The 27,782-nt window shown below is 39.4% G+C and overlaps 1 protein-coding gene across 1 annotated transcript in view; it reads right to left on the bottom strand.

Annotated features, from left to right (window-relative positions):
* Positions 1-1,644: 1,644 nt before the first annotated feature.
* Positions 1,645-27,782, bottom strand: part of ITGBL1 (integrin subunit beta like 1) — a 212,719-nt gene continuing 186,581 nt past the window's right edge. The window contains exons 8-11 of the mRNA XM_025441198.3: positions 27,247-27,363; positions 11,764-11,910; positions 4,817-4,930; positions 1,645-4,379 (exon numbers count right to left, since the gene is read on the bottom strand). Coding sequence (XP_025296983.1) covers positions 4,288-4,379; positions 4,817-4,930; positions 11,764-11,910; positions 27,247-27,363 — 470 coding nt within the window. The 3' untranslated portion in view covers positions 1,645-4,287. The remainder of the gene's footprint in view (positions 4,380-4,816; positions 4,931-11,763; positions 11,911-27,246; positions 27,364-27,782) is intronic.

The following is a 27,782-nucleotide window of genomic DNA, read 5'->3' as shown; positions in this document are numbered from 1 at the left end:
AAAATGGCATTGCTTCATCCACAAATATAGAGAAATGTCATGTAAATAAGTTGGTACACTCAATGTCCCCCTTTACCATGCCAAAGAAAATTTTAGCTCTTTGATGATACCTCTCTTGCTCTTTTTCTGGGATAAGACTCCACATTTTCCCCCCTCAACAATTAAGTTTGCTGTTGTTAAGCAGTGCAATCTGTCATCATTGGTGTTCTGTATAGTAAATCTGATGGAATTCATTTGTATCTACAGACCGTGTGTTTTGTACCTCCATGTACATATGTCAGTTGCATCGAGTCTCTAATGTCACATTCCTTTTGCATGCATATCTGGTAGGGGAGGATGATTTCTACTGATTTGTTACCGTAGCTGATGGCTTCACCCATTACTCAGCAATGCTCGGGAATGTTTGTTGTTTTGATATTCCAGGTGACACCACTTTTAAGTTTGCTTTCTAAAATGTTTTGCTACAACTTTACTTGGAAAATATTAGAGAAGAGATGCAGATGGTGCACCCTATGTAAAGAGTAAAATGGTACTGAGCAACATTTCATTCCAAATCCTGCAGAATTTAGAGATTCTTGCTCTAAATGTTTGCCTGCCCTGAGTGGGGACAAGAGGTGGCTTTAGAAGCCCCACAATAGGCCTACAAGACTCCTGCTACAGTGCTTCTAATTGCTTACCTTTTGGAGAGTGAGCAAAGTAAATATTTTTAACACACTCAGCCAGTTGCTCAATGACTAAAACAGATGTTTTTGAGATAACAAATAGTAGATTTGATTTTCTTTCATAAAACAAAACAACAACAACAAAATTTCTTGTTCTTTATGTTAGCCACATATCATTTCATTCAAGGTTTTATTCCTAACATTACAGGGAGAACTAATGTTTGAAGGACAGACTGGATTGGCTAATAAATCCATTTTAGAAGGAAACAAAATAATTGAAACCTATTTTCAATTTTGTTTCAGAACAAGACTATTTCCAGGGAAAGCAATTGGCTAAATGCAGACATACCCACTTTCAGATGCAAACTATTACCTTGGAGTAAAATATATTTCCTAGCTTAAGTTTTTTAGTTTACAAGGGGGCATACAGGGCCTGTTGACTCTTGGGTACTGGGTGGGCTTCAGAGTTTTGATAGTGAGTCTGTAAATGAAGGCTGAGTTGTGATTTTTTATTTTTTCTTGGTTTTCTGTATCATTTAGTCTAATCCTGATGTTTGCTAACAGAGATTGTGTTTGCATTTGAAGTGGTGGAGGCCATTCCTTTCAAGGTGCTACAGGAATCTAGATTAGCTCAAGGGGTACAGGAAGAAAATGGGATATAATTATTATCCTTTTGGGTCTTAGGACCTTAGTCGAATTTTATTGAAAAGTCCTTGTGGAAGAATTCCTCAGTAATGGTTTGCCAACAAGCAGGGTGAGTGCCAACACCAGCTGCAAACATGTCTCATCCTTCCCAACGTTAATCTCCCAGTAACTTCACACAAACTCAAACAAGCCAATGAGCTTTGCATATTTACCCTTCCCCTCTTACAAGTTTGGTCCTGCCCTACCTTTTTTTTTTTTTTTTTTTTGAAAGAGGAGTTTTTATCTTAGTAAGGGAATTAAAAGTCAAAATACAAAGTCACAGTGAAAAAGAGTAAGATTTATGTCTTTACATGTAACTGTATTTTATTTTTTCCAACTTAAACATGTAAATTAAATAACTTCTTAATAGGTCTACTGATAATTGCATTGCTAGAGTCAAAATCATATACACACATATGAAATATAGCAGACAGAAAGAAGTAGAAAGAAATTATTTCTGTTTTAAAAGAAAAATATTCATTAGAGATTAGGTACCAGTTGACTTACACTATAACTCAGTTTCAGTTCAATAATTTGTAGCTAAATGAACCCAGAAGATAGCTGACTGTAATATATTTTCAGCCTTGTCCAAAAATTTGAACAAATCACATTTGGAACTTTCTAGTATAATAATTTCTCCATCTAGAAACTTTTTCTTAAAAAAACATAAATGCTGAAGACAATTTTCTTTTATGAAAATATTGAAAGAGAAGCCCTTTTGTTGTAGCTATTAATAAAAGAGATAACAAATGTAGAGAACCACAAGAAAAATGAGACACACCCAGGATTACTTGATAAGACAGAGGAAATTAAGGGGAGCTCCAGTAGAGCACAGGTTGATAGAGTACTGCTTTGCTGGGAGCCAAGTCCAGGACAGACTGTTTTTGTATAGCCCAAGAGCTCCAAATTTGTTTGCTATTTACCCTTTTTATAAAGTATTAAAAACAGAGAAGAAGATGCAACAGAGATGTATGTGGCCCACAAAGTCTAAAATATTTACTCTCTGGTCCTTTATAGAAAGCAGAGTTCTGCAGGAGGAGAAGCTGAATGTCATTTGTATTAAATGGCTAGATATGAAGTGAGTTCTGATGATGGTGCATCATCAAGTCATCAAAAGTGCTACTGATCTATTATACCAGGTTTGTTTAAGGCTTAAAATGATTACAGAGGAGGAAAGAATATAATCTATATTATTTCTTAACTGCTTATATTTCCCTCATTTTACAAAACTGATATATCAATGGACATACTCAACAATAGAGATACAACTAATATGGTTGCACTCCATAATCTCAGGATAGAGATAACAATTTTATAAACCTATTAAAGTGTGAGAACACTATTAGTACAATAAAAGTCAGCATCAAATAAACTTTCTCTTAAATAATTTTCAATATTAAATTTTTAAGTAACTCGGCAGATGCATATTTTCCTTATTTTTGGTGATTTGACTTATAAAGTCCAAGCCATGACTCTAGAATATTTACATCATTAAGTAAAATTTCCAAGTAAAAATTTTCATCTTAAACAATGCGGAAATGGTTTTGTTACATTATTGTAGGATTTTACAAAATATAATTCACATTTAGAAAAAAAGTGGGTTTTTTTAGCTCCAAATAATTAAAGGTTGCCTAAACTAATGTGTGTAAGTAGATTTAACTGTAAATATGTAAGGGAAGTCCTAATTATTGTACATTTTCATAATTCAATGTGAATTTCATACAGAACAAAATTTCACCATTAAGAAAATAAACATTTTGTTCCTATCGCTGAGTCAATATTTGTAATTTCTACTTAAGACATTTCTAGATGTTGTTTTTATCCTCCAAGCTTTGAGACTGGTATCATTTGATCACAGTATCTCTTCTTGACTTCTTTGCATGACCCTACTTTTGCAGCAAGTAATGTATCCTTAGAAATAAAAGTCTTTTAAGGGAAACGAATGCATATTTCAGGTCCAACCTAGATCCAATTAGATACTGTCTTTTTAAAAGGCAAGTTACCATGGAGTAATTTAAATAGTGAAAAATCAGATTCCTTGTACACCTAAACCCCTGCCCAGTTAAAAAACTCATAACAGGAGATGCCCCTGACTACCAATTTATTTTTTTGTTTTTAATTAGCAGTAGGTAAATACATATTGACACAGATTGTAAGCAACTTCTGTCACTATTTATTAAAAATGTTAAATTGTACACTTTTCATACTTCCTTCCTAAGAGGATCGTGTTCTGTGAATTTAAAGTGAGACCAGATGAATGACTTACTGGCTAACACTGACCAGTCTTTTTCTTTAAAAAGAAAGATCTGGCCTCCTGCGCCCTGACATTGCCCCTTCTGTGTAGTCTGTCTTTATTGCTCCATATGGAAATGCTGAGTGACAGGGAATCCTGAAAAAAATATGATCAATGGCTTTATGTGGGGTCATTTCCTTAGATTCTAACATGGTCTTTTTTTTTTTTGTGAGGACTCTGCAGGTCTAACAACCATGTAATTCAGCGTTTCTCAACTCTGGCACCAGTGACACTTGGAGTCAGATAACCTTCTGTCATGGAGGCCGTCCTGTGCACGTAGGATGTTTAGCAGCATCCCTGGCCTCTGCCCATTAGAGGCCTGTAAGCACATCCTCCCACCCCACCCAGTGTGACAATCAAAATTGTCTGTAGACCTTGCCCAGTGTCTTCCGGGTGGCAAAGTCACCCTTGTTGAGAACCACTGATGTAAATTCTGGAAGAAAAATTCTTTCTGGCGTTATTTACATCAGACTTTGCTTAACTCATTTTTTTTAATGGGTACCCAGACTTCATGCAGGCATTCAGAGACAGAAAAACATACAATAGTCTGTTTGACCTGTCCTAGTGGTGATTATACATGGTTTCCTTTGCATTTATATGTTCTAATGGCCTAGAAAAGTAAGACTCCAGTCCTCTCCCATGGAATTGTTAAGGATACTCTGTGCCAAGCCAGATTTCACATGCATTTCCATTCCATCCATCCCAGCATTCACAGTTCCCACAGCTGCATATTCCATTCCCTGCAAGAAAATACACAAAGGAGTCATCATTATGATCAAAGCGCACCAAGTTAAAATATGTTATTATCAACCCTAGCCGTTCATAATCAAAAGCCATTCCATTCATCTTCTGCAGATTTTATGGTGCAGCCACCTCAGTATTATCTCATTAAACAGCTATGGGAAATCTGATCTTTCAAACCATTCCTGGCAGCTACTTGGTGCCACCAACTAAGTTGTATCCATTCAGTAGTGACCGCCCTGTCTCATTCCAGCTGGGCTTTGTCTGCATCTCTATTTCCCCTGTAACATGTTGAGCACATGTACTTTAGAACCACTTCCCAGGACTCAGTAATTGGGAGAATAGCACCTTCTACACAGCCACCGGTGCTGTTGGACTTTCTCACAAACGGGGGCCGGGACGAGGTGCAGAGCAACCCGCACAGGTCACAGCGCACCTGTGCAAATGAGGCCGTCGTGCTTGTCACAGTCCCTGTCATCACAGTCACAGAGTTCTCCCGAAATATACCACTCTTCGGCAGAGCAAATGCACTTTCCACAGTGGCAAGAACCTGCAATCACAAAGGGCATTACTTGCTGTCACCGCATAACTAAAGGTTTCTGTCTAGAGTAGTACACCGTCAACGAGCACAGACAACAGGCTTCTAAAAAACCCATCTTTCAAAGGTAAAAGTTTATCGAAGAGCCTGTTGCTCAGAGGGGAGCTTTACTTACCACAATTCATAAAGGTCATCCAGGAAAGGCTTCATTATGGATCTAGACAGTTGCAATTAGCCTTAGCAAATGTTCCGTGGCCCAGTCTCATTGAAATGTCAGTAAGAGCAGAGTGTGCTGATTCTTATAGATGGCCTTCCAAAAAGGTGTTCAAAAACAGATGCTTTTTTTCTCTTTTTTTCCCCCTGAATTGAATCATGTTTTAAAAGCATCTGCTCTTTAAAGGAACTGAACGGTAAGTTCTATTAAATAAAGATGCATTTTATAACCAAAATTACTACTACATTATTGTGCTTCTAGTTTTGGAATTTTGTCTACATGATTTCTTAAAGGGGGGGGGGCACATGTGCATATTGGATGGCTCGTTAAAGTGCTTGAAATGCACACATGACCACTCGTAGGTATTTGACTTACGGGACCTCACTCTCGGGACCCCCCTGCCATGGTCAAGGAGAGCTCTAATCTCCCCCCAGAAGTTTATCTTCTATGAGGCTCTGGGTGTAACCAACTTCCTCAATACTTCACCCATTTCTCCTCCTTTTACTTCCTACCTAATAAAAAACTTCCTCTTCTGCTATTAAAAATATTTTGGTATACTGAAAACCAATTTTATGAGTGGTATATTTAAAAGAAAAGAAAACACATGAATTAAATGGTCTCACAAAAAGAATAAACCCTCCATGTCCCGACATGACAGGCTAAAAAACCCTCACATGGCAAAATTACTTCTATAGCGGCAGTAAAGACAACTTTAAAACTAAAAAAGAAACACATAAAAAGGACTTCCCCTTCTTCTATTTCCTTGGCTTGGTTGTTCCTTCCCAACGTGATTTCCTTTTACTACATGAGGGGTATCACTAAATTTTTCAGGTCAAATATCACCTTAAGAGAATGTGAGGTAGAAAAAGTATTGTGATAATTTAACAAAATTCTAGACTGGCTAATGCAAGATGGATTGGGAGGGGGGTAGGGGTCGATCATTACTTAGTGCCTATGTGAAACACAATGATGAAAAATAAGTTAGCAAGCCAGGAGATAAAAGTAGCTAGAGAAAGGAATATTATATTTGTCATAGATATCATGAAAGGATTCAAATAAATGGGTCTCATCCCTTAGTCACTTTGTGATATTTCATGTGGAAACTGGCAAGTGCTTTTAGCTACAAGAATCCCCAACGGCCAAATTAAATGTGTGAAATGCCTTGTCACCCTTCTCAAGGTAAGGGAGTAGTCAGAATTAGTGATAGGCTGACAACTGTGTTTTCACTGATTAAGTTCTTGCTTAACTACAGCATGATTTCATTTAGTCTTGATGCTTTTCCTGAGGGTCTAGAATGATCTACACGCTCTTGAGCACAATCTAGACAACTTTCGCTTCTGATGAGTGGCTGGAAGGCTGCATAGGACCTGTGAGCTGAGCCTCCTGGTCAGTCTGTGAGGGATGGTGGCTCCTTCTTGGCCACTTGCAGGTACAGTTCTTCCTTAGTTTAGAAATCTATTTATCTTGGCTTTATAGATTTTCTTTCCTTTTTCTTAAGCACAGAAATGTTCAACATACTACTCATTAGCAAATGGTTAACGATATATCTACAACAGAGAAAACTTGGGGCATTTCATTGACCCTTTATTGCAATTTCCTCAGAAGGCACCATATTCAGCGCCGTATTTCCATGAATAGAGGAAGATTAATTATTTGAGGAATTTGAGTGTTTTTAGTTGTTTCTAAAATAGTGCCTCCCTCACACTGCAAAATTATTTCTACAAAGAAGCAGATGCAAATGTCTTTATATGTCCATGATATTTGTGTATCACACCTAGCATATCTTTTTTTATTTTGTCGCAATTCGTGAAAAGATCTTACACTTCATTTTTAAACGTATCCACCTGGCTCTGAAACTATTCTAATCACTGCTCTAGCTTCTGAAATGCTTAGCTTCAGGCCATATCAAAGTATTTTCCTAAAACTGATAAGCTCAGCTGAAGTTAATATGGTATACATTGACAGACCATTTGACAAGTCAATTCCAGTTCTCAAAAGTCTACTAGTTACTGAAAGACCTAGAATGAAAAATGCGGATTGATTTTTGTATGTGCTGTGAAAACTAGCTTTTCTTGGTCAGCATCTTCCCCCAGCTGTGTTGTTCCTTCCTGTTTGCCAATTCCCAGTGTATCTTAGAGGTCGGAAATTCTTCTGTGGCTTGTGAAACTAGGAATAGCCATGCGTGTAATAATAACACAGTGGGATAGTTATTAGGACCTTTATAGCCTTTGTTGTAGAGTGGTCTGGCTGTTTTCATTGATAACAAGAGGTCAAACTGCCTGTCTCTGTAAAGGGAAAAACTGAGGGAAAGGATTCTATCCCACAGACATAGGGTTCACGACAGCCAAAAGGTGACCAACTGTTTAGCTCAGCTGGCCAGGAGCCACTCATACCCATGAGACCAGTCCAGCCATTGGGAGCAGCTGGCTGATCTTGGCAGGAGTTCTCAGGTAGTAAGCTCAGGACCAGGACCACAACATCACTAACCCACTTACTTGCTTTCTCAGTATAAGGACCCCCAAGAAAGCTCTGATCTCCCTTCTTTGCTTCTTATTGGCTTCCATTCCTGGGGAGCCAGCCACATTTTCTCATTTGTCTTCAAAGCATCCTTAGGACTTAAGAAAGGGAAAGAAATGAAATTCTTCTGCCTTCTTGAAAGAGGAGAAAATGGAAGTACCAACGGGATAAGGGAGCTGCCCAGGGCCACATGGATCAGAAATAAGTTATCCCAAGATTTCATTCAGATTCAGTCTGTTCTTTGTCTACCTACCTACCTATCCATCATGCCTCTCACAGGAAAAACTTTCATATAGTTTCAAAAAATGAATTGTTATGTTCTCACAGCTCTGACAGGATAGCCACATCGGGTGAAGGAACTGGAATGCTGGGCTATAGCCAGGTTTTGAAGCGCAACTAGTACCCTTTCCCTTTCCTAGGGATGGAAGACAATTAGCCCGGGTGAAAGGGGATGACGGGTGGGCATGCCCACTGTGACTTCCATGGCTGATGCGAGACTCTGCATGTATCCTTGAGAGAGTTTAGGGAGGCATCCAGTGATACACAACTACAGTCATTGTCACACTACAGCATCTTTAAGAGGATTACAGGTGACAACCTGGATCTAAGTTGAAGTTATGAAGGTAAAATCCGGATAAACAAATGAACCTATGAACAAAGCCTATGAACCATGTCACGTATTCCGCAAAGGTGGCTAAACTCAGGGGAGACCTGGCTCTAAGCTCATCCCTCTGGTTATTCACAGAAACAATTTGATTTTAAGGGCGAGGCACCTTTGTTAGCTGCCCCATTAATAAAGTTGGACTTTCTTTTTCGTTCATCAAGCCTGACAAAATGCTGCAACCTGACATCCCAGCAGGCAGTTTTCACTATTGTACTAACTACTCCATCTGTTATGAAGGTCACAACAATGTATCTTGTTTTAAATTTTTCTATGGAGTGATTTATTGTCTTGGCTATCAATTTGTAAAGAAATAAAACGCTATTTCTTCATCGTCTCCTGAGGTGACAACTTTATTCACAGCTCACGGGAAGTACATGTTCCAGACTTGTCTTTCTGGTGGAAACATTTAGCTGGCAGTTTGGGCCACTACCCAGCATCCATGTGACCTCAGGCTTATTGCTCACGCCTGTCTCATATTTGGAGAAAGAGAAAGGCTCCAACTTCTTCTGTGATCATCAGGGGGCAGGGTTTTCTTTTGCAAATTTGAGAAAAAGTTTATGGAACTCTGCCAAGCCCATGAGATCAAGAAATACCTGGTCCTAGTCAAGTCCCCTGGCACAGACTTCTCTAACATGCCACCACCATGTTAGAAGACCATTAGTCTACTTTCTGGACTACTTTTCCTGTGGTTTTTGGGTGGGGGTGGAGTGGTACCCTCCATGGGGACAGGAAGAACTGTGGCACCCCTGCTGTCTTCTGGGCCTACAGTTTCATGATCTTGGTTTGAGCTCCTTTCTTCCTCTATAATCCAGCACTGATTAGAACAGAAGGAAAGAAGCCACAGCCAGCTGCTGCCAACAGTAGGAATGCCCACCGTCGCCACTAACACCAGCCTTAAAAAGTACAGCCTCCAAGCAGCTTTTACATTCTAAGTTTAATGACTCTAAAACTCTCTACTCACAGAAGGATAAACAGCTTAGACAAATATACTTTCAACTCTACATTGATCTTTGGATATATTTCCATCACCCAAAGCAAACAATTCGAAAAGGCATTAACTAGAGAGAGATTCCTTGTTCTGTTTTGTTTTGAGGAAATGTCTTTGGGGCAATATTTAGTCAACTTATTTTTTTTTTTTGCATTTTCTACATTTATGATGCTGAAAAATGAGACTCTCCTCAGAAAGTAATGGCTTTAAAAGGAATGTTCATTTCTTCCAAAGAAACGGCTCCTTTTTGTATGAAATTCCGTGTAGGAAATGACAGACTGGTATTTGCTACATGGGTGAGCACGGCTTTGTGTTTTCTTCCTATACCTACAACTGAACATGACTTAACCAAGGCCTGCTTGTGGAAAAGGTTAACGATTCAATAGTGGGTCTAATAAATACACACACACACACACACACGTGCACACACAGTCCCAAAGTAGCTGCTTTTTAAAGTAAACAAATTGAAATGAGCACACTAATGTTTTAATGTGACTGGGCATCATCATTCTGTAGAGTTTCTGTGAAAAGTTACTATCCTTATTCCAATGATAATTCCATTATGGAAAACCAACTAAAAAAAAAAATCTAACCTTTAGGGCTCTGTGTTTGGAGCTACACTCAGAAAGAAGAGATCTAATTCAGACAGGTTCATCATTCTCACTGCTTTGTTATTTGCAGGATACTGCCTTCGAATCAGATAACATTTCTTTTCTCCTCTTCTGCTTCCCCCTGGAAGGTAAATCCATCTCTACCTCCTTTCCTGTTTTCCTTGTTAATCTCCTCCTCCACAATTCCTTCACCCTTTTTGGCTCTCCCAACAGAGCTTGAACCTAAAGCAAGAGTTTCCAGGAGTTGAGAGCCCCTGATGGCCAGACTGGCGCTAGATTCATCTGGAAGTTGGAATGAGAATAAATTTAATAAGAGAACAAACAGGGAACAAAGTGGTTGCTTTAAACTCATTCGACTGCCACCTGACGGCTGTCATTGTATTAGCTTGAAGGCATGTCCTCCTTGGCACAGCACAGTAAACACAGAGTCTCAAACACGGTATTCCTGGAAACCAAGGACAAAAATTGTTGTCTGTGGATAGTGAGCATGTTTCAATTTTCCGCCTTCTTCCTGGCATTACATGGGGTCCCAGCATTCCATCTGATTTTATCTTTGCATTTATGCCTAAAAGCCTCTTTGAGCCTGATGGGGGTTGCCTTTGGGGATAGGTAAAGGAAGAGCCACTGTGTAGGGGCACATCCTATTTCTAAAACCTCCCTCATCACTATGCAGCCATTCACTTTGCTTCACTGTGTCTTCTTCAGAAAGATATTTATGTGCTAATCCGGACACAGGGTAGGTGTCTGAGGGAAAACAGTATAGCTTCACCTGTAGCTGTGCCTAATCTGAAAAGGGGAGGGGGCTGTCTGTTGGGCAAGGAAGCTGCTGTGCTGAAGAAGAGAGTCTGGGCACTCCGTGTCATCTAGTTTCACAAAAGGTAGCTCCGGAACATTACTTGAGAATCTGGTGAGCTTCCAGAGCCTTCCTGGTGTTTTCTCAGGCACCAGCCAGGAGGAACATGACAGCCTCCTAGATGAGCCCATATGCACTATGAGAACAGGATTTTAAAGTCTCTTCAAGAATTAATACAAGAATATCAACATCAAGGTATCTGACATTTAATCTATCATATCCTTTCTCAGAGGAAATCTGTTCTGCTTTTCTGGGGGAGTTAAGGGGACAGTGGGTAGGACTGCTTTTCTTCTAGAATTTGCTCCTGTGGCAAATGTTTGATTGAGATGGTAGTTCCTATTCAATCAACTTGAAAATTATAAACATGTTGCAGGCCTAAATTTTTTTAGGTTACACATTTGGTTGGGGAAATGGTGATTTTTAGGCCAAAGAAAATGATGCCAGAACGAACTTTGGGACCCATATACTCCTTTCTTTTTTTGTGAAACAAAACATCTAGTTTCTCTTTATGTCCTTCTCCTACCTTCGACCCTCCCCTCCTCCCCACATCCATCTACATACATGATCTGGCCTCTGAAATGCCCCAGACTATGCTTATTGACAGTCCAGATACTTGTGATCACTTTTCTGCAGTTCTGGGGTGTGCTATTTCACATGTAAACTCAACAATTACTCCTTTGTCTTTTTTGGGATCCATTCATTGCCCATTATATCTTGTTGTCTTTTCTTCTTTATATGATTATTCATTACATGTCACTCAGCAATGACGATGCATGCAAGTTGCTGAGGACCTTTCCTCAGCCAATCCTTCCCTAGCATCTCATTTTCTTAGATCCCAAACTTCATGTGGTTAACACTCAAGTCTGAAATCTAGTACAAGCAGAGGACAGCACAGTTTTCATTCCTGCAAAGTGCAGTCTGTAAAAGGTTGTACATGCTGCTGTACAAAGAATGTGTCAGAACAGGGACCCAGGCCAAGCTCCGGCAGAGATACTCACCCTTCCCGGAGCACAATATGCCATCTGCTGATTCACACAAACTCTTGCTTTGTTCTTCCGTCATGTTACACTTCCGTGGGTGCTGGCAGAGCTTCCCGAACCATCCTGTCTCACACACGCAGTGACCACAGGAACATGTGCCATGGCCTGCGAAGCAATCACAGGGTTGGGGGGTGGACAGGGGCAGTGAGAAGGGGAGATGGATAAATATCCAGCTGAATCACGGCTCTTAAGAAAGAAATATGTAAACCATAAGCCTTCATTTCCTATCAAGCAAACATGCTCTCCCTTCTACAATTTGGCATATAATTGCTTAAGAGGATTTCACAATCGAATTCCAGATTAATATACTACATTCAAATGTAGCATAGGAGATGGTCTTAGAAATAAAGAAATCTTGCAACAATTTAAAATACAATTTTAGGGGCAGCCCTGGTAGCTTAGCAGTCTAGCGCCACCTTCAGCCCGGGGTGTGATCCTGGAGACCCGGGATCGAATCCCACGGTGGGCTCCCGGCATGGAGCCTGCTTCTCCCTCTTCCTGTGTCTCTGCCTCTCTCTCTCTGTGTCTCTCATGAATAAATAAATAAAATCTTTAAAAACAAAATAAAATACAATTTTATCATCCTTGCTTGATACAAAGTACTTCCATATTTGCATTTTTATCAGCATGAAGTCTTAGGGCGCTTCCTCATTGTACACACCATGACATCCAGACCAGCTTGCAAGGCTAGTCACGTTACCATGGCTTGCTGAATTTATTGATTGCTCTCCTATTGTTTACTAATAAAAAAACCAAAAGGCTAACTTCCATAGGAATGATATCATATTACTTTATCTGTGTACTCCTCCCCTTAATAATAAGAACGGATATAAGTTTAAGTAGATTTATTGTATAGATGTTAAAAACAGCATAAGGCTTAGACTCATATCTGGGACTTCTTTTCCTCCTTTTGTTTTTGCCATTGGAACCTGGTTCTGGGGATGTTTATCTTCTGGTGTATATATGACATTGTATTTATGACAGTTACGCATGCACCAGCATAGAAGTCCATCTAATTGCTTGCCACCAATATCCCATTACACTGTCTCATCTTTCACTTTAATTTCTTATTTTTCAACCAATGCTTTATTCTTTCACCTGTACGTTCATTACCTTACAGCCAGATCTCTCCAAACAGAACAATCAAAAATTGTTTGGTAAAATTTTACTGATTATGATTAGAGAATTTTGCTAAGCACCAGGGGCTACAAAAATCAAGCAGGACAGACATGATAGGTAGTTTTAACTGCCACATAGTTTAAAGGTATACAGTTGGCATTCATGGGCACTTTCTTCTTGAAAAGTCTCTCCTAAGAGGTTTTCAGGACATGGGACCTTCCTCCTTCCAACACTCCTCTTTTGTCTATTTTTCTACTTTTTTTTTTTTTTTGACCCGATGAAGGCAGGTGTTCCCTCATTGTCTATTCTTAATCTTCTTTTATCTCTCTATAATCTCTCTTTTGAAAAATTCATAAATCACAGGCTTTCAGAGAATGGCAATGATCACAGGACTAAATCTCCAGCCTCTAAATTTCTCCTGAAGTCCATTTCCTTGATTGCATACTTTGTATTCTACTAGCATCCAAACTGACACTTCTACACCTGTGTATACAGTTTTCCTTCCCACAGCTTCTCTTCTGTATTGCCCATTTCTTTTAATGGCACAACTATCCTTCCAGTCATCCAGATCAAAATATTTTGAATCACGTGTGAACCTCTCCTACTCCTCTTTGCTAAAGAGTTGCCAGAACCTGTTGAAACTACTTCCAGAATGTCCACCAGTGTCGCCATCATAAACCTTTGAGAGACCTTCTGTCTGGTCTTTTTCCAACATTTGTGCTCACCACTTCCCATAGCATGACTCCACTTACATACAGCCTTGAGCGCTAGCCCCGTGTGGCTCCCTAATGCTTATGGGATGAAGTTCACCTACATAGCCTTGCTTACATTTTAGGTTCCTGAAATACACCCCTGTCCTACTTTTACAACCTCACTCCCTCTCTTCTCTTCTACCCTTTCACATACTTCTTGACTTAAACTGATCTATTCATTGCTCTGTGTACATTTCCCAGGCTTTTCTGACTTTGTGCCTTTGCTAAGATAGAAATCCATTGTCCCTACCCTACACAGCCTGGTCCTGATAATTTTCAAGGCTCAGGGAACGTGACTAACACCTCTGTGAATATTTCTAATATCTCCAAGTGAAATTCATCTTCTCCTCCTTTGAATTTCTATACTACCTTATTTTTCACTTCTATTGTGGAACTTTATCTTGCACTTTGTGGTATCTAGTTACATATCAAATATACCCATTACTTGACTGTGAATTCCTTGAGAGTAGGAATCACTTCTGATTCATCACTGTAGTCTTCCAGAGTGCCAAGCACACTGCCTTAGACATAGTGGATCCTCAAAAAAACACTCATAGATTGAAATCGTTTTTTGTTTTTAAATAAAATTCTACTCATTTTTTTTTCTCCGCAAATCCTTACAAAGAACCAAAAACTGAATCCAGGGCATGTTTACAGGTCATCTGGTTAATGCATTGTCACTAAAGGACAATGGACAGTTCTTGGATGGCTCTGTTTTATTTTTGTATTTTGGTAGGCTTAAGTTAGAGTCAGTGTCCCCTAAGAGCTACAAACAAAAAAATTGTTATTAAATTGATTGCTATATCAATTTAATTGATATAGTTATATCAATTATATCTTGATTTCTCCAACAAAACAAAAATTCACTGAGCGTGAGGTTTACTTAAGATGTTAAAACAATTGTCCATCTTTGGAGGCAGATAATCTGGGACACAAAATAGTAAGAAAGAGCTTCTATGCACCAGTGACATAAAGCTCAGGACTTTCCAAGTGTTCATGTTTCTACTGACCCTGGCTAATAAGAATTACCATCAATTTGATATAATTGGAATCATTTAATCTCTATTGCAGAAAAAACCATTCTCCCTTTGGCTTAGGATATCATTGAGAATAACTAAGTGGCTCCTCACAGCAAGTAATGTAATATAAAATTTATATTCAAGGAAATAGGAAATTGTTTTTCATTTATTAGCTCATTCATCACATCCTTTCACAAAATTAAATTGGCATCTAGCCTAGACAATGGTCAAAATGCACTGGTATTTAAATGTTTTGCTTTGCCATTTACATGGCTTTTCTTTACTTAAAAATTTTAAATAGATTTTAATACAATCTTTTTTTAATAAACTTTAATAATATGGGCATCCATTCAAGAGACTATATATTGTGCACCAGGCATCATACTAGCTCTACTCTCAGCCTCTTATAGTCCACAAGGGTAGAAAACAAGGACCAACAAGCACAAAAATGCACTTGAGCTTTGGAAGAACTCAAGAGGGTACTGGTATATTCAACAGTGAGAATACTGCTAACCGGAGTAATCAGAGAAGAGTTCCGTGACGCCCAAGGGATAAGGAGAAGCCAGACAGCCAATGTTCTAGGAAAGCTAATGAAAAGTTCTTGGAATAAGAAAGAGCTTGGCATGATACAGGCAATGAAGAAAAGGTCAATGTGTTCAAAGAAAACTGAGTAAGAGAAAAATGGAATAAATAACAAAGCCAGATAAATATTCAGGAATGAGAACATAGGAAGTTGTTTATTCGTGGTAAGGAGTCTCAATTTTATTCTAAGAGGAATGAAAAATCATAAAAGGGTGTTATGCAAGAGAGTGATACGGTATAATCTACAATTTGCAAATTCAGTTTGGCAGCTGGGTGGGAGAGATTAAGGTGTGTTGGGAGGCCCTGAGCATGGGGAAAACGAGAGAACTGCAGGAGTCCCAGTGGAAGGTGACAGAGATGGTGGCACAAATGATGGAGAGTAGACGGAGATCTGCTTTGGTGGTAGTGCCTATAGGACCCGGTGTTGGAATGGACACGGCGAGTGAGAAATAGTTTTCTAGTTAGAGAAATATTATAAATAATGATGTTATTTGTTAGATATGGAAGCTCCAGAAGGGAGCAATTGAGAGCAGAAAGTCAGCTCTGTTTTGAATCTTGTGTGTCTGAGGTACTCTTAAGACAACCAATTAGATGGGTCACATACGTAGAGGACACAAATCTGGTGCTCACAGGTTAGGGATAGGTTATACATGCTGGAATTTCCAAAAACAGATAACATTTGAAGCATTTGGAAGAGAATGAGCCCACTGAGGGAGAAATTAGTCTTAGGGAGCTCTAATATTTAGGGCTAGGGTAGAGGAGGAGAAGCCAGATAAGTAGGAACATCTAGTAAAGAAGGAAGAAAATGAGACAATTTTCTAAAATGACAAGGGAGGCCTATTCCATAAAGGCAGCCTACTGAGTGGAATGTTCCTGAAAATTGGAGAAAAAAAAAAAAAAAAGACCTTAAGAGTAGTGTCAGCTTTTGCCAGACCAACTCTACTACGCTGTCACTTAAGGCCTGTGAATGAAACACCCGGGGTGGCACAACTATTGGAGTATCAAGCACATATATCATTCAGTAAAAACATGTCTGCTCAGAGACAGAATCCATAGTGATAAGTTATTTTCATATCATAAGTGTGCAACAGATCATTCTAGAATGAACGTTAGAAAGATCCAGCCTAATGAACCATTTGAAGTACGCTAAATTGGCCTTTGCTTGACTTCCCAAGTCTTCACACTGGTGAGTAATTTTCCATCCAATTTTCTCTTCCAGAGCCACTCACTTCTTCAGATACTTACTCCTTGCATCTGGTGTCCCCATCCTTGCTCTTTCTTCCTATTCTCTTCCCTTCTCCCACACCAAAATATTCACCAAGGATGCTCTGGATCTATGTTGCCCAATATAGTAGTCACTGGGCACACATGACTATTTGAATTTATTAAAATTAAATAAAATGTAAAATGCAGTTTCTTAGCTACACTAGACCCATTTCAAGTGCCTGATAGCCACGTGTGGCCAGTGGCTCCTGTGTTGAATGATGCAGATCCAGAACACTCCAATTATCTTTGATAAATTCTACTGGACAGTGCTGCTCTAGACAAACACCTTTGCCAGTGAAATTCATGGACTCTCAGACACATCTCCTTAAAATACTGAAATGATGTTTCTTAAATAGGAAACTGACCCATGAGTAAATCTAATTGTATCAGATACTACATATCACCTGCCCAATATTCTTTTCCCCTTGTTAATATTAGGAGGGCACTCATTTTTTTCAGGGAGGTGATAATATACACATCTGAAAATGTTGGATTACCCAGGCTCCTTTTGACCTAGACATAGCAGCTCTAATAAATGAGATATAAGAGAAAATCTTGGGTGAGGTTTCCAGGAAAGCTACTGACTTCCCCCCAAAATGAGACAGTTCAGCCATGATGTGCCCTTTGCTCTTTTCCCTTTTCTCTCTTCTTTTGTCTTCTCTAGAAGATAGACACACTGACTATAAAAATCACCCTGGACACACTGATGGCTCTCAGGTAGTCACCTCACCATCCACCCCTGGAGTGACAACCTGCAGATTCTGTAAATTACCTCCAGTCCTGACTGGTACACTTATGAACTCAGAAAAAGAGGTCTGTGACTTAAGATGTAATCTGGAGACAATCCCCCTGCTATCCAAGCTAAGAAAGGCTGGGCTTGAGTCAGTGGTTGGGGGCCTTTGTCAATATGAACAATCCAGCAGCACCTGGATTGTTCTCCTTCAATTTGCAGCTATGAACCAAAGAACTCCCTGAAGAAATGTGAACTGATTGTGTAATTAAGAGGTGGCTCTACATTATCCCTTCTTGTTTCTTCAATTGGACTCGTGGGCAGCAGCTAATCCAGGAACACAGAGGAAAGAAGAAAAGCAATAAGCAGTCCATTTCTTATTTCTATCCTGGGTAAATGGAATAAAGGAGGGATGTCTCTGATTAAGTTTATATTAAACTAAAACAATTAAATACACATGAGCCAACATGTGGATATATTTTCTTTATGAAATCTTAAAATCATATACCACTAAAAATTGAGTAGTTCTTAGGGATTTTCACTCTGGACAAAACATGTTTTTCCAGTAGTGACTTATTCGATTAAAAAAATTCATGCACTTACAGATCACGTACAATTTTTATTGTTAATATAGATGTTTTGAGAAGGTCCACATGTGGTCTACAATCATTGAACATGACTCACCAATAATTTAATTAAAGTTAGAATGGTCTTACTTCATACCGTTTTCCTGTTTGCCAGTCATTTTCATGACTCTCATTTTCAGGTTGTAATTTTAGTGTAATCAAAACTGAACTGCTTAGAATTATGTAATTATTTACATTCACCTTCAGGTACAATTGCTAATTTACCCCCAGCGTACCAGAACTGGTTTAATCATCTTCAACATTACGGTGAGGAGGGGATAAACAGTGTTAGTTATTATTTCTCATGTGCCTACTGATAAGTAAGTTTATGGATGTTTGGTCTTACTTATTCTTTGTCTGCTAAAACACTCTGGCAGTTCCTGGTTTGCTCTCTGGCCACACGCTGGCTGCATAGGGTTCCAGGTCATCTCTCCAGGTGAAAGACCACACAAACCATGGCTAAGTGTCTCGGTGGTGAACTGAGGAAATGATCTAATTAGTGACTCTCAGTTTGTTCACCTCTGAAGCCAGATTGGAAGGATGATGTTAATGTGTCCCACACACTCATAGTAGTTAAGATTTGTTAACCCCTGGCTGCCAGGTGAGGAGGAGACTAAATGCTTTGTAGGAAGAGCTGCCACTGCTCTGAGGCACAGAATTGTGGATTCATATGATGTTAACTTCCTTCCAAAAACTCCGCAGTTAATGCTTTAAGATATCCAAGACAGATGCATTGTGTTGTCCTGTTCTGAAGATGGACACTTCAATCTTTTGCTTCTCATTACATGCACAGGGCATGCATGGATACCCACTTGGCTGGCAGTACCATACACGTTTCATTCCTTATGCCTCCTTCTCACCGCAAAGAAAATTGGTGGGCATTATGATCCTTACTGCACAGATGGGTGTACCAGGGCAGAGAGACCAAATAACCTGTGCAAGTGACTGCAACTAGTAGGAAATGGAGCCAGAATCCAAATCCTGGTTCACATTCATTTTGCTGTGTGGCACTGCTCACTTAGCTTACAAGGAAAATATAACTTCTATTCATTTAAATCGTCTCTGAAAGAATGCAGCAGAGTGCACACACACACATAAAATGTGGACTTTCCCTAGACAAAATAGCAAAATACCCACAGAAGATTCATAAACCAAGATTTTTTTTAAAAAGTTCAGTCCCTCAAAATATGTAGGAAGAAATATAATAAAAAATCACCAGATATTATTTTCAAATGATGGATTTATGAGGGATTTTCATTTTGTCCTTTTTATGTTTCAGTTGTTTTAAATGTTAAAAATTTAAAAAGCAATGTAAAATATAATGTCCAAATATCTATAGGTGAGCAAAATAAAATAAGTGCAATAGTGTTTATCATAAATGATAAATGAGTAGTTTGAAAAAAATCCTTCCCAAGGATGTATTCAAAGGCAGCTGAGAAAGATCTCTGATGGAAGAAAATGAACAAATACATTCCTTCAACATATCAAATATTTTTTCATCTCCGTGCCTTTGCTTAGCTCTTCCAGATGCAAAGTGTTCATCACACCTAAGCTCCACACATCTATATATTAGCTGTTCAAAGTCCAGGTCAAATGTTCATTCCCACTTGAAGAATTCTCTGATTCCAAACTGGGATCTTTGCTTCTCTCTCTCTCTCTCTCTCTCTTTCTCTGTTCCTCCATCCCCATATTTGTGGCTCTCTTAATTTCAAATTTATTCAAAGAAAAAAAAAAAACTTCTCAAGATCAATCCTTAACCTAAGTTTGAGAATACAATGAGAGAGAGAGAGAGAGAGAGAGACTTTTATTGTATCCACAATAAGTGTACAGATCTGAAGAAAAGAGATAAGAACACTCAGAGTAAATGGCACGATGTTATGATGAAGGTATTGCAGTATGGAGGAAGTACAGAATAATTTCAGAAAGGCTCCCTAAAAGAGATAATTTGGAAGACTAATAGAATAGAAAAATAATGAATTATTCAAGGAGAAGTGAAGATAAGGAATACAGTGACAGGTAAAAATGACAAAGTCATAACACATCCAAATTTCTCCACTCCATGGCCCTCTATGAAGAAATGATTTTTTAAAAAGATGGAGACAATTGATGCCAGCCACAAAGCAGGGTCTCCTACATCCAATTACTCAAATCGGAAACTTGGGACTCATCCTTTAACCCACTCCACCCTTCACTTACCTCTTAATCATGGATTTCTGTAAATGCTGCTCTTACTCCTTGGGCAGTGGAGACCCTGCTAATAAGCCTTTGGGCTGACACTTGGAACTAATCTTCCTGGAAGAAAAGGAGGCTGGAACCACATTCTGGCAACAGGATGGTACCAGGCTTTCCTTTCCATGTGAATCCTTGCAGCAATTCATGAGGATAACAGCTCAATATAGTGGTATGGGGAAGATCTCTTGCAATAACACAGCCCAGATGGCGGGAGATCCATACTGCACAGATGTTGAGGCTTCCCTGGCTTACAGGAAGCCTTATGCCCCAGAGGAGCCAAAATCTCTCCTAATGATTCCTTAAAAATATCCAAGAAACCCCACCAGGGCATGGCATTCCCATCACACATTCATAATTCAGTCATAATCCCTCCCAATTTAGTTGAAGTGTAATGATCACAGATCACTATTACCGTGAGCAATGCTGTCTGGTAACGCTGGTGTATACCATCTTCATCTGTTCCCAGGGAACTGGAGCTGGGAGTTTAACAGAGGTTCAGAGTCTCCGACAGCAAGGTAAGGGTTTTGTTAGCCTGTTGTCCATGTTGTTGGTAATACTATTACTAGCACATCCAAGTTTTTCCAACTGTACTGTCTTCTATCTTACTGAACCACCTTTACCTCTCACCAGGACTCCTTTCCAGACATCCATATTCACCCACCAGCTTTACCAACAAACTCCTCCCAGCAATGCCTACTTCACCCTGCAATCAGACGTAATTTGTCACCACAGGGATCATATTATTGCCTCATGTAAACCCCTTCTATGGGTTCCTATCATTCTTTGAGGAAAACCTCAAATCATTAACGTGGGTTTGAAAACATGTCACATCCTTCTCTCATTTGCTCTTCAATCTCCAACCAGCCAGAGTTTCTAGTTCTCAAATGTTCCTGGAACATGTCACTCTCATCTTCCCACAGATGCCTCGCACACACTGTTCTCTGTGACGGCTGTGTCAAATCCACCACTGCACCTGGGTGAGTTCTATGCATCCTATTGTCACCAAGTATGGTCATGTTCAGCTGATTAATACATGCAAAGCACATATTATGCATCATGTAATGTTACCCAGATATGGAGGCATTAGAGTCTAGGTTAAATTCTCCAATTATGTATGTTCCCATTGAACTAGTGGGTCTCCTTTCAGCACACCCAGCTCATTGGCATTCCTTTGTCAATGTCTGCTCTTCAAGTGTAATTATAAGCTCCAGCAGATTCACCACTGAATCTCCATTGCTGGCAAAGATTGGAGGTCCAATAAATATTTGCTGAATTAATGAAGAAATAAATGATAACTTCAGTTTCAACCAAGCAGAAGTTGGAAAAATTTCCATATGAAAATAGTTAATTAGAATTTGAAAAGAAGAGGCTGATAAGGAGAATGGAGCTAAGAAATCATCTTGAGAGACTGATCTTGACAATGACTGTGGGAGCGGCTGAGATGGAAGGAGGGCCACAAACACGAGAGAGACATCCAAAAGCCATTTCAAGAGAAATACTAAGATTTACTTGTAGGCTCTGGGAGAGGAACAAGGAAAAGAAACGAAGTGGTTGTAAGAGAAGTGGGAGAAGAAAACAGGTGGACAGGTGTTTCTGAGGCCCAGAGGGGAGACCATTTCATGGGGGGTTGAGAATAATTACAACTCCTATGTTTTAATGTGGTCATCCAGGATGACAACTGAAAATCTCCCAGGATTTGGGAAACTAGGATTTATCAATAACCTCAGAGAGAATCAGTTATGTGGAACGGCTGGAGGTAGAGCTAATTTCCATGGGCTTAGCACTGAACCAAGAGGAATACTATAATAAGCATAGAGGCTGGAGAGAATGGCATCAAGAAGAAAAATATTTAAGGGTACGTGTGTGCCTGAAAGGCAGAGTAGAGCTTTACATGCAATAAGTATGCAATGAGTATTTGGTGATTTAATTATGTGCTATATACATGACAAGGTATTACTAAGAAGAGGGATTTTCTAATGATCATGGATATTTTTAGATACACTGAGAAATACAGAAATTTGGCAATGCACACTGTGCCTGGAGGAACCCCACTGGCCAGTGTCTTCTTAATTGTGCTCTTCCATGCTTGGGGGAATCTACAAGAAGCTCCCCCACAGAAGGTGCAATGCTGATTAAGAGCCACTCAAAGTACTTTTGATATGTGCGGCTGCCACTGTGATTTGGTAGCTCACTGTCAAGTGTGAGGAGAAAGAACTGCCTTATGCAAAAAGTAAACAGGAGAAAACACTCATTCCATCTAGAACTGAACACCAGAGAGTCAAAGTTCTGAATAATAAGCTTTTGTTACAAAAGGAACTAGCAAACATGGAACCCTGTTATATATCCCACAGGATTTACAATAGTCCACAGAATAAAATTCTGCCTGAGTTTGTCGTGTCTGTCATTCTCTTTATATGTATATAATACCAGTAACAATAATATCTAAAGTGTGTATGTCTTCTGTATGTGACACTTTTATGCTGGGTATTTTATATGCATTAACTCATCTAATCTTACAGTAACCCTATAAGACAGGTATATTATGATCATCATTTTATAGATGAGAAATGGAGGTTATGTAAACTGTCTCAAATAATGTCAGAAAGTGGCAAAGCCGCAGTTAGGGGAAAAAAGAAAACCCTCCCAACTGTAGTCTTAACTAATGTGCTATATATGTATTTCTAAATATTAAAGTACATTTACATAAAGGTTCATGAGAAGCACAGGTACTTGTGATCTCTTCATCAATTGGTTTAGTATGCTGTATACTTTAGTACGAACGTTACTATAAATCCAAACATGTTAATTGATGGCATGTCTCTTGTATTTTCTTTCCAGAGAACAGCTGAGACATAGATGAAATTCAAGACTATAATAAGCAAGGCTCGAGTAATTCCTTCCTTACAGCAGAGATCAGAAAATAAAGACATTACAATTACAGTCCTCTATTAGCTGTCCTAAAGAAATAACACTTTGAGACCAAGTGCGAAGCTACGGTGGGAGGTAATGTTCCCAGTGGGAACATGAATTACAGCTGATTCTCATTATTTGCAAATTCCGTATTTGAGAATTTGCTTACTCACTAAAATGTATTTGTATCCCTGAAATCAATACTCATTAAAGTTTTCCAGGTCATTGGGGCACACAGGCAGGATGGTTCCCACTCCCAGCTAAGGTCACAGAAGATCACACTCTGCCTCTTGTTTCAGCTCTTACACTGTAAACAAGTGTCCTTTCTGCAGTACACGTAGTGCCATGGCTTTTCACATTTTTTTGCTTTTTGTTGATGATTTTGATTTTTAAGATGGCCCCTAAGTATAGTGTTGAAGCACTGTCTTGTGCACCCAAGTGCAAAAAGGCTGTAACACGCCTTACAGGGAAATCATCTGCTACACAATCTCCATTCAGGTATGAGTTATGGAGCTGTCGGCCATGAGTTCAATATTAACAGACCAACCATATATTACACAAGGTGTCTTTAAACAGAAACATATATAATACAAGGGTATGTATTGATCTTAGATGAAAATCCTCTGACTAGAGGTAGGAATGTGGCCCCATATTTCTCTTAGGAAAAACGATTCAGTATTCGCTAATTCAGTGTTCACAGCAGCTTTATAGGCTGTAGTTACCATGAATAAGAACAGACAGTGTCTTGTTGAGGAATAGTGAACACAGTGTGTGTATGTGGACTCTTAGTTATATGTAGCTTTTCTAACCATATGTTATTTAGGATAAACATGAGTAGGCCATTGATGGGGACATCTCCCACTCCAAGCAATAGGATTGACCATCAGGGGTAAAGATTCACAAGTAAATGGCAAGAAAAGCAAAAAACACACTGACTAAAATGTGTAAAGATGCATGCATAGGCCCTAGAGAAGAACAGATGGCAGGATTTAATGCTCTGCACGGTCACCTGGGCTGATCAGCTCAAGGAGCTTTGATGAAACAAGAAGGAAAGAGAAACAAATTGTTACCTATAGACAATCTTTTAAAATACTAGTATCATCTTAACCCTAAATCTCTCAAGGTCATTATTCAACTATTAGAGTGAAATTATGAATAACATAAAACATTTTTTAGGAAAATTTTCAGGATTTTTTCCCTTCACATACTTGGAAAATATTCAGAACTCTTTGGCCAATAAAATGTTTTCAGTAAAATTTGAAATAAGAAATTGAATGCATAGGTGATTTTTTTGGAGCTAGTTGCTAAAATTTAAGAAAAAGCACTGAGAGAATACATCCAGTTTTAGTGATCAAAGATGCTTTGTATATTTGGCTGCTATTTGTCCACTGCTGGCAGGGCTGTGCCCTTCCTTGAGCACACAGAAGCAGCAGCAAAGTTCTCCCCAAACTTGAAAAATGCCTTTGTCCTCTGATAATTAAGTTCCATGGTACGGTTTCCATTCCATAAGATCAACCACCTAAGAACTAATTTCTCACTGTGTGAGAAGAATCTTCCAAATTGTAACCAAGGCTACAGCAGGAGGATAAGGTATGTCAGCATGTCTATAGCTATCATGTAATCTACTGTGTTACATCCTGTACAAAGAAAATTTGAACTGGATGGTTGGCAAAATCTAGACAATATTAAGGAATAAGACTGTGCTGGTATGTCTGCTCCATATCCAGAAAAGATACTCAGACCACCTGGTATGAGAATTATATTCCTTTGGCAGATATATATTGTGCCAACCTACCATCCTCACTGTGTCAAGGACAGTGAGGGCCCCTTTATGCCCCCTGGAGTTCTTGGACCCAACTCTTCTCCAGCCAGAGAAGCCTGCTCTGAGATCATAGGTGTTCCTTTGAGGCCTGCTGCATGTGACAGGGGAGCTAATGCCTCCTAAAAGCAGTCCTCAACCAAGGACTGGTGGATAAATAAGAATTGTATGCTTTACTTGGGCTCCCAGAGTTTCATCTCCTGTCCTCAGATGAAGCTCTAGTTGACCACAGCAGTGATAGGATTGATAGCACAATCTTAACTGACTACCTTCACTTTCCCACTCTCCCACCAAAATCTCCTTCACCTTCCCAATAAATTACTTGCATTCAAATCCTTTTCTCAGAATCTTACTTCCCACAGTTTCTCTACAAACGGTTCTAGTCTCTGGTACAATTATATTTCTCATTGTATGTCAAATAACTGGTTTCCTGGTTTATACATTGGTCTTTTACCAGGGCACCAGTAACTGGGTAAATGGACAAAACACAGAGGGTAAACAAGCAGAGTCAAGAATTAGTTTAAAAAAATTATTACTTTGTGGGATATTCTCTCACTTACCTAGTAAGTGTTTAATCTCATCTAGCACAGAGCTGTATAGATCTGTTGTGATCTTTGAGTTCCTCCCCAAAGTCAGAGAAAGAGAGAGAGAAAGAGATTGACTGGGGGTAGGGTGTATATAATTTAATAATTATGTAGATGTAACAGGTTTCTACAATATCAACCATTTCAACAAAATTACTAAGGTAGACAGGTAAGGAGACCCACGTGAGGTAGACGCTCCATGTCATGATGATGTGCATAAGAGCAAGGGCACAAATGTGGTTCTTTCTAGGTATCAGGCGGGCTTTAGATATCATTGTAAGAATTAAGTGAGTTGGTAAACATAAAGTCTCTTACTGGAAAAAAAAAAAGTCTATAATCTACTTATATATTTCTGGTAACCAATACCAGTAAAGAAAAAAATCCAAACCAAAACCAATATTGACAAAAAGTTCAAACAGTTTGATGTCAGTCTGGGGAAAACCATGGTACCGGGAAAAATCTGTGAATTGAACATCAGAGCTCAAATCCTGGGTCTGCCACTTTTTAATTATTGGACTTTAATACCTCCAACCTTATCCCCTGTTCCATCTGTGAGCTGAAGAAAGCAGGAGCAATCTCTCAGGGCTGCGGGAATGATCACTCTGCACAAGACCTATTTTTAAAAATGAGGCCTTTTCCCTCGGTCACAGATAAAGGAAAGAAGAAAATATGTTTGCTCAAATCGCCATTGGATACAGAGAGAACAGAGAGACACATGTTTATGTGAGACAGATAGTGTCCCCGCCTTCCATAAGTAGTATGTGCATTTTGGATTTTTTCCAATAACATTACGGTTACTATTCGAAGAGAGATAGAGTCTTTCAGGAGGCTTGCACATCCAGTTCATCTGGACTATACTGGAGATCTGCAGTCAGCATGCATCACCTCGACCACAGGAAGTCTTTTGAGACTGAAATAGAAGAATGATGGTGGCCATCCTGTTGGGTCTCTGAGCTATCATGGAAATGGAATGTCTACCTTTTGTGCTTTTGTAAGTAAACTTAAGAGTGCCATCATACTGCTTTTTCCCCCCACATTGGTAGATAATATGTCCTTCTCCTACCAGGTTTTATTAGCAGAATAATAAACATCATTTTCAGCTGATCAGGTGCAGCAAAGTCTGTCACTATCTTCATAGGACCTACTATAATCTCAATGGCCTTTTGTCACCAGCATACTATGTGTTTTCACACAGCTCTAAATCAAGGGTCCAAGAAGATAAAAATCATTACAAATCTAATTGTATAATGCTTTGAGGTCTTACTGAATATTGCTTTATTTTTTTTAAAGATTTTATTTACTTATTTGAGAGAGAGAGAGAGTACGAGCAGTGGGGAGGAGCAAAGGGACAGGGGAGTATCACACTCCCTGCTGAGCAAGGAGCTCCACATGGGGCTTGACCCTGGAACTCGGGGACCATGACCCAAGCCAAGGACAGATGCTTAACCCACTGAACCACCAAGTACCCCTGGATATTGCTTTAAGTTTACCTTATTTTTAACAGAGTTTCCTTTCTATTTATTTTTTTAAGATTTTATTATTTATTTATTTGAGAGAAGATAGAGCACTCAGGTGTGAGGAGGAGAGGCAGAGAGAGAGATAGAGAGAATCCCTACCAGATTCCACACTGAGTGCAAAGCCCAATGCAGCACTTGAACTCCCAACCTTGAGATCATGACCTGAGCTAAAACCAAGAGTCAGAGACCCAACCAATCGAGCTACCCAGGTGCCTCAGAGTTTCCTTTTTAAAAAAAGAAGTAGGGTGAAAAAGGCAGGCAGCTGAGGCTGCAAGGAGCACTCACCCCCACAGACAGTGCCGTCCAGGCCTTCACAGCGGCGGTCGTCACACTCGCACGTCTTGCCGTACACCCTGCGGTCTCCGGGAGGGTAGCAGGTGCACTTGCCACATTCACATTTACCTGCGTAAACGCACGGGGAGAGCCCACAGGTTAGGAAAGTCACAGAATCAGTCGGGCTTTCCACTCCAGAAGCACATCGGGAAACCTGTTCCACTCTGAGCCTGGTCATAGGTCTGCAAATCACTTTTCTTACCTGCCTGTGGGAAGCCTAAAACCAAGCACAAGTGCCACTGAAGCTGGCGAGTCAGGGGGAACTGAAGCGACACTTCTGTTTCATTAATTTTTGAAGACTAATCCAGTTAGGAAACATTGGGTATTTCATATTCAACTTGGTTTGATGATACCAAATGTTATCTATTTTGACAGCATTTAGTATAATGTCATTTACAGTATATTTTTATATATTTTTATTTTGGGTCTATCTGCCACATAAGAAAAGAATGCTCACAGGGACATTTCAAGGTGCTCTGTTATGACTA

Source organism: Canis lupus, chromosome 22, assembly GCF_003254725.2.
Source record: "Canis lupus dingo isolate Sandy chromosome 22, ASM325472v2, whole genome shotgun sequence".
In the NCBI taxonomy this organism is placed as follows: Eukaryota; Metazoa; Chordata; class Mammalia; order Carnivora; family Canidae; genus Canis; species Canis lupus.
This window is presented reverse-complemented; position numbering and strand designations above follow the sequence as displayed.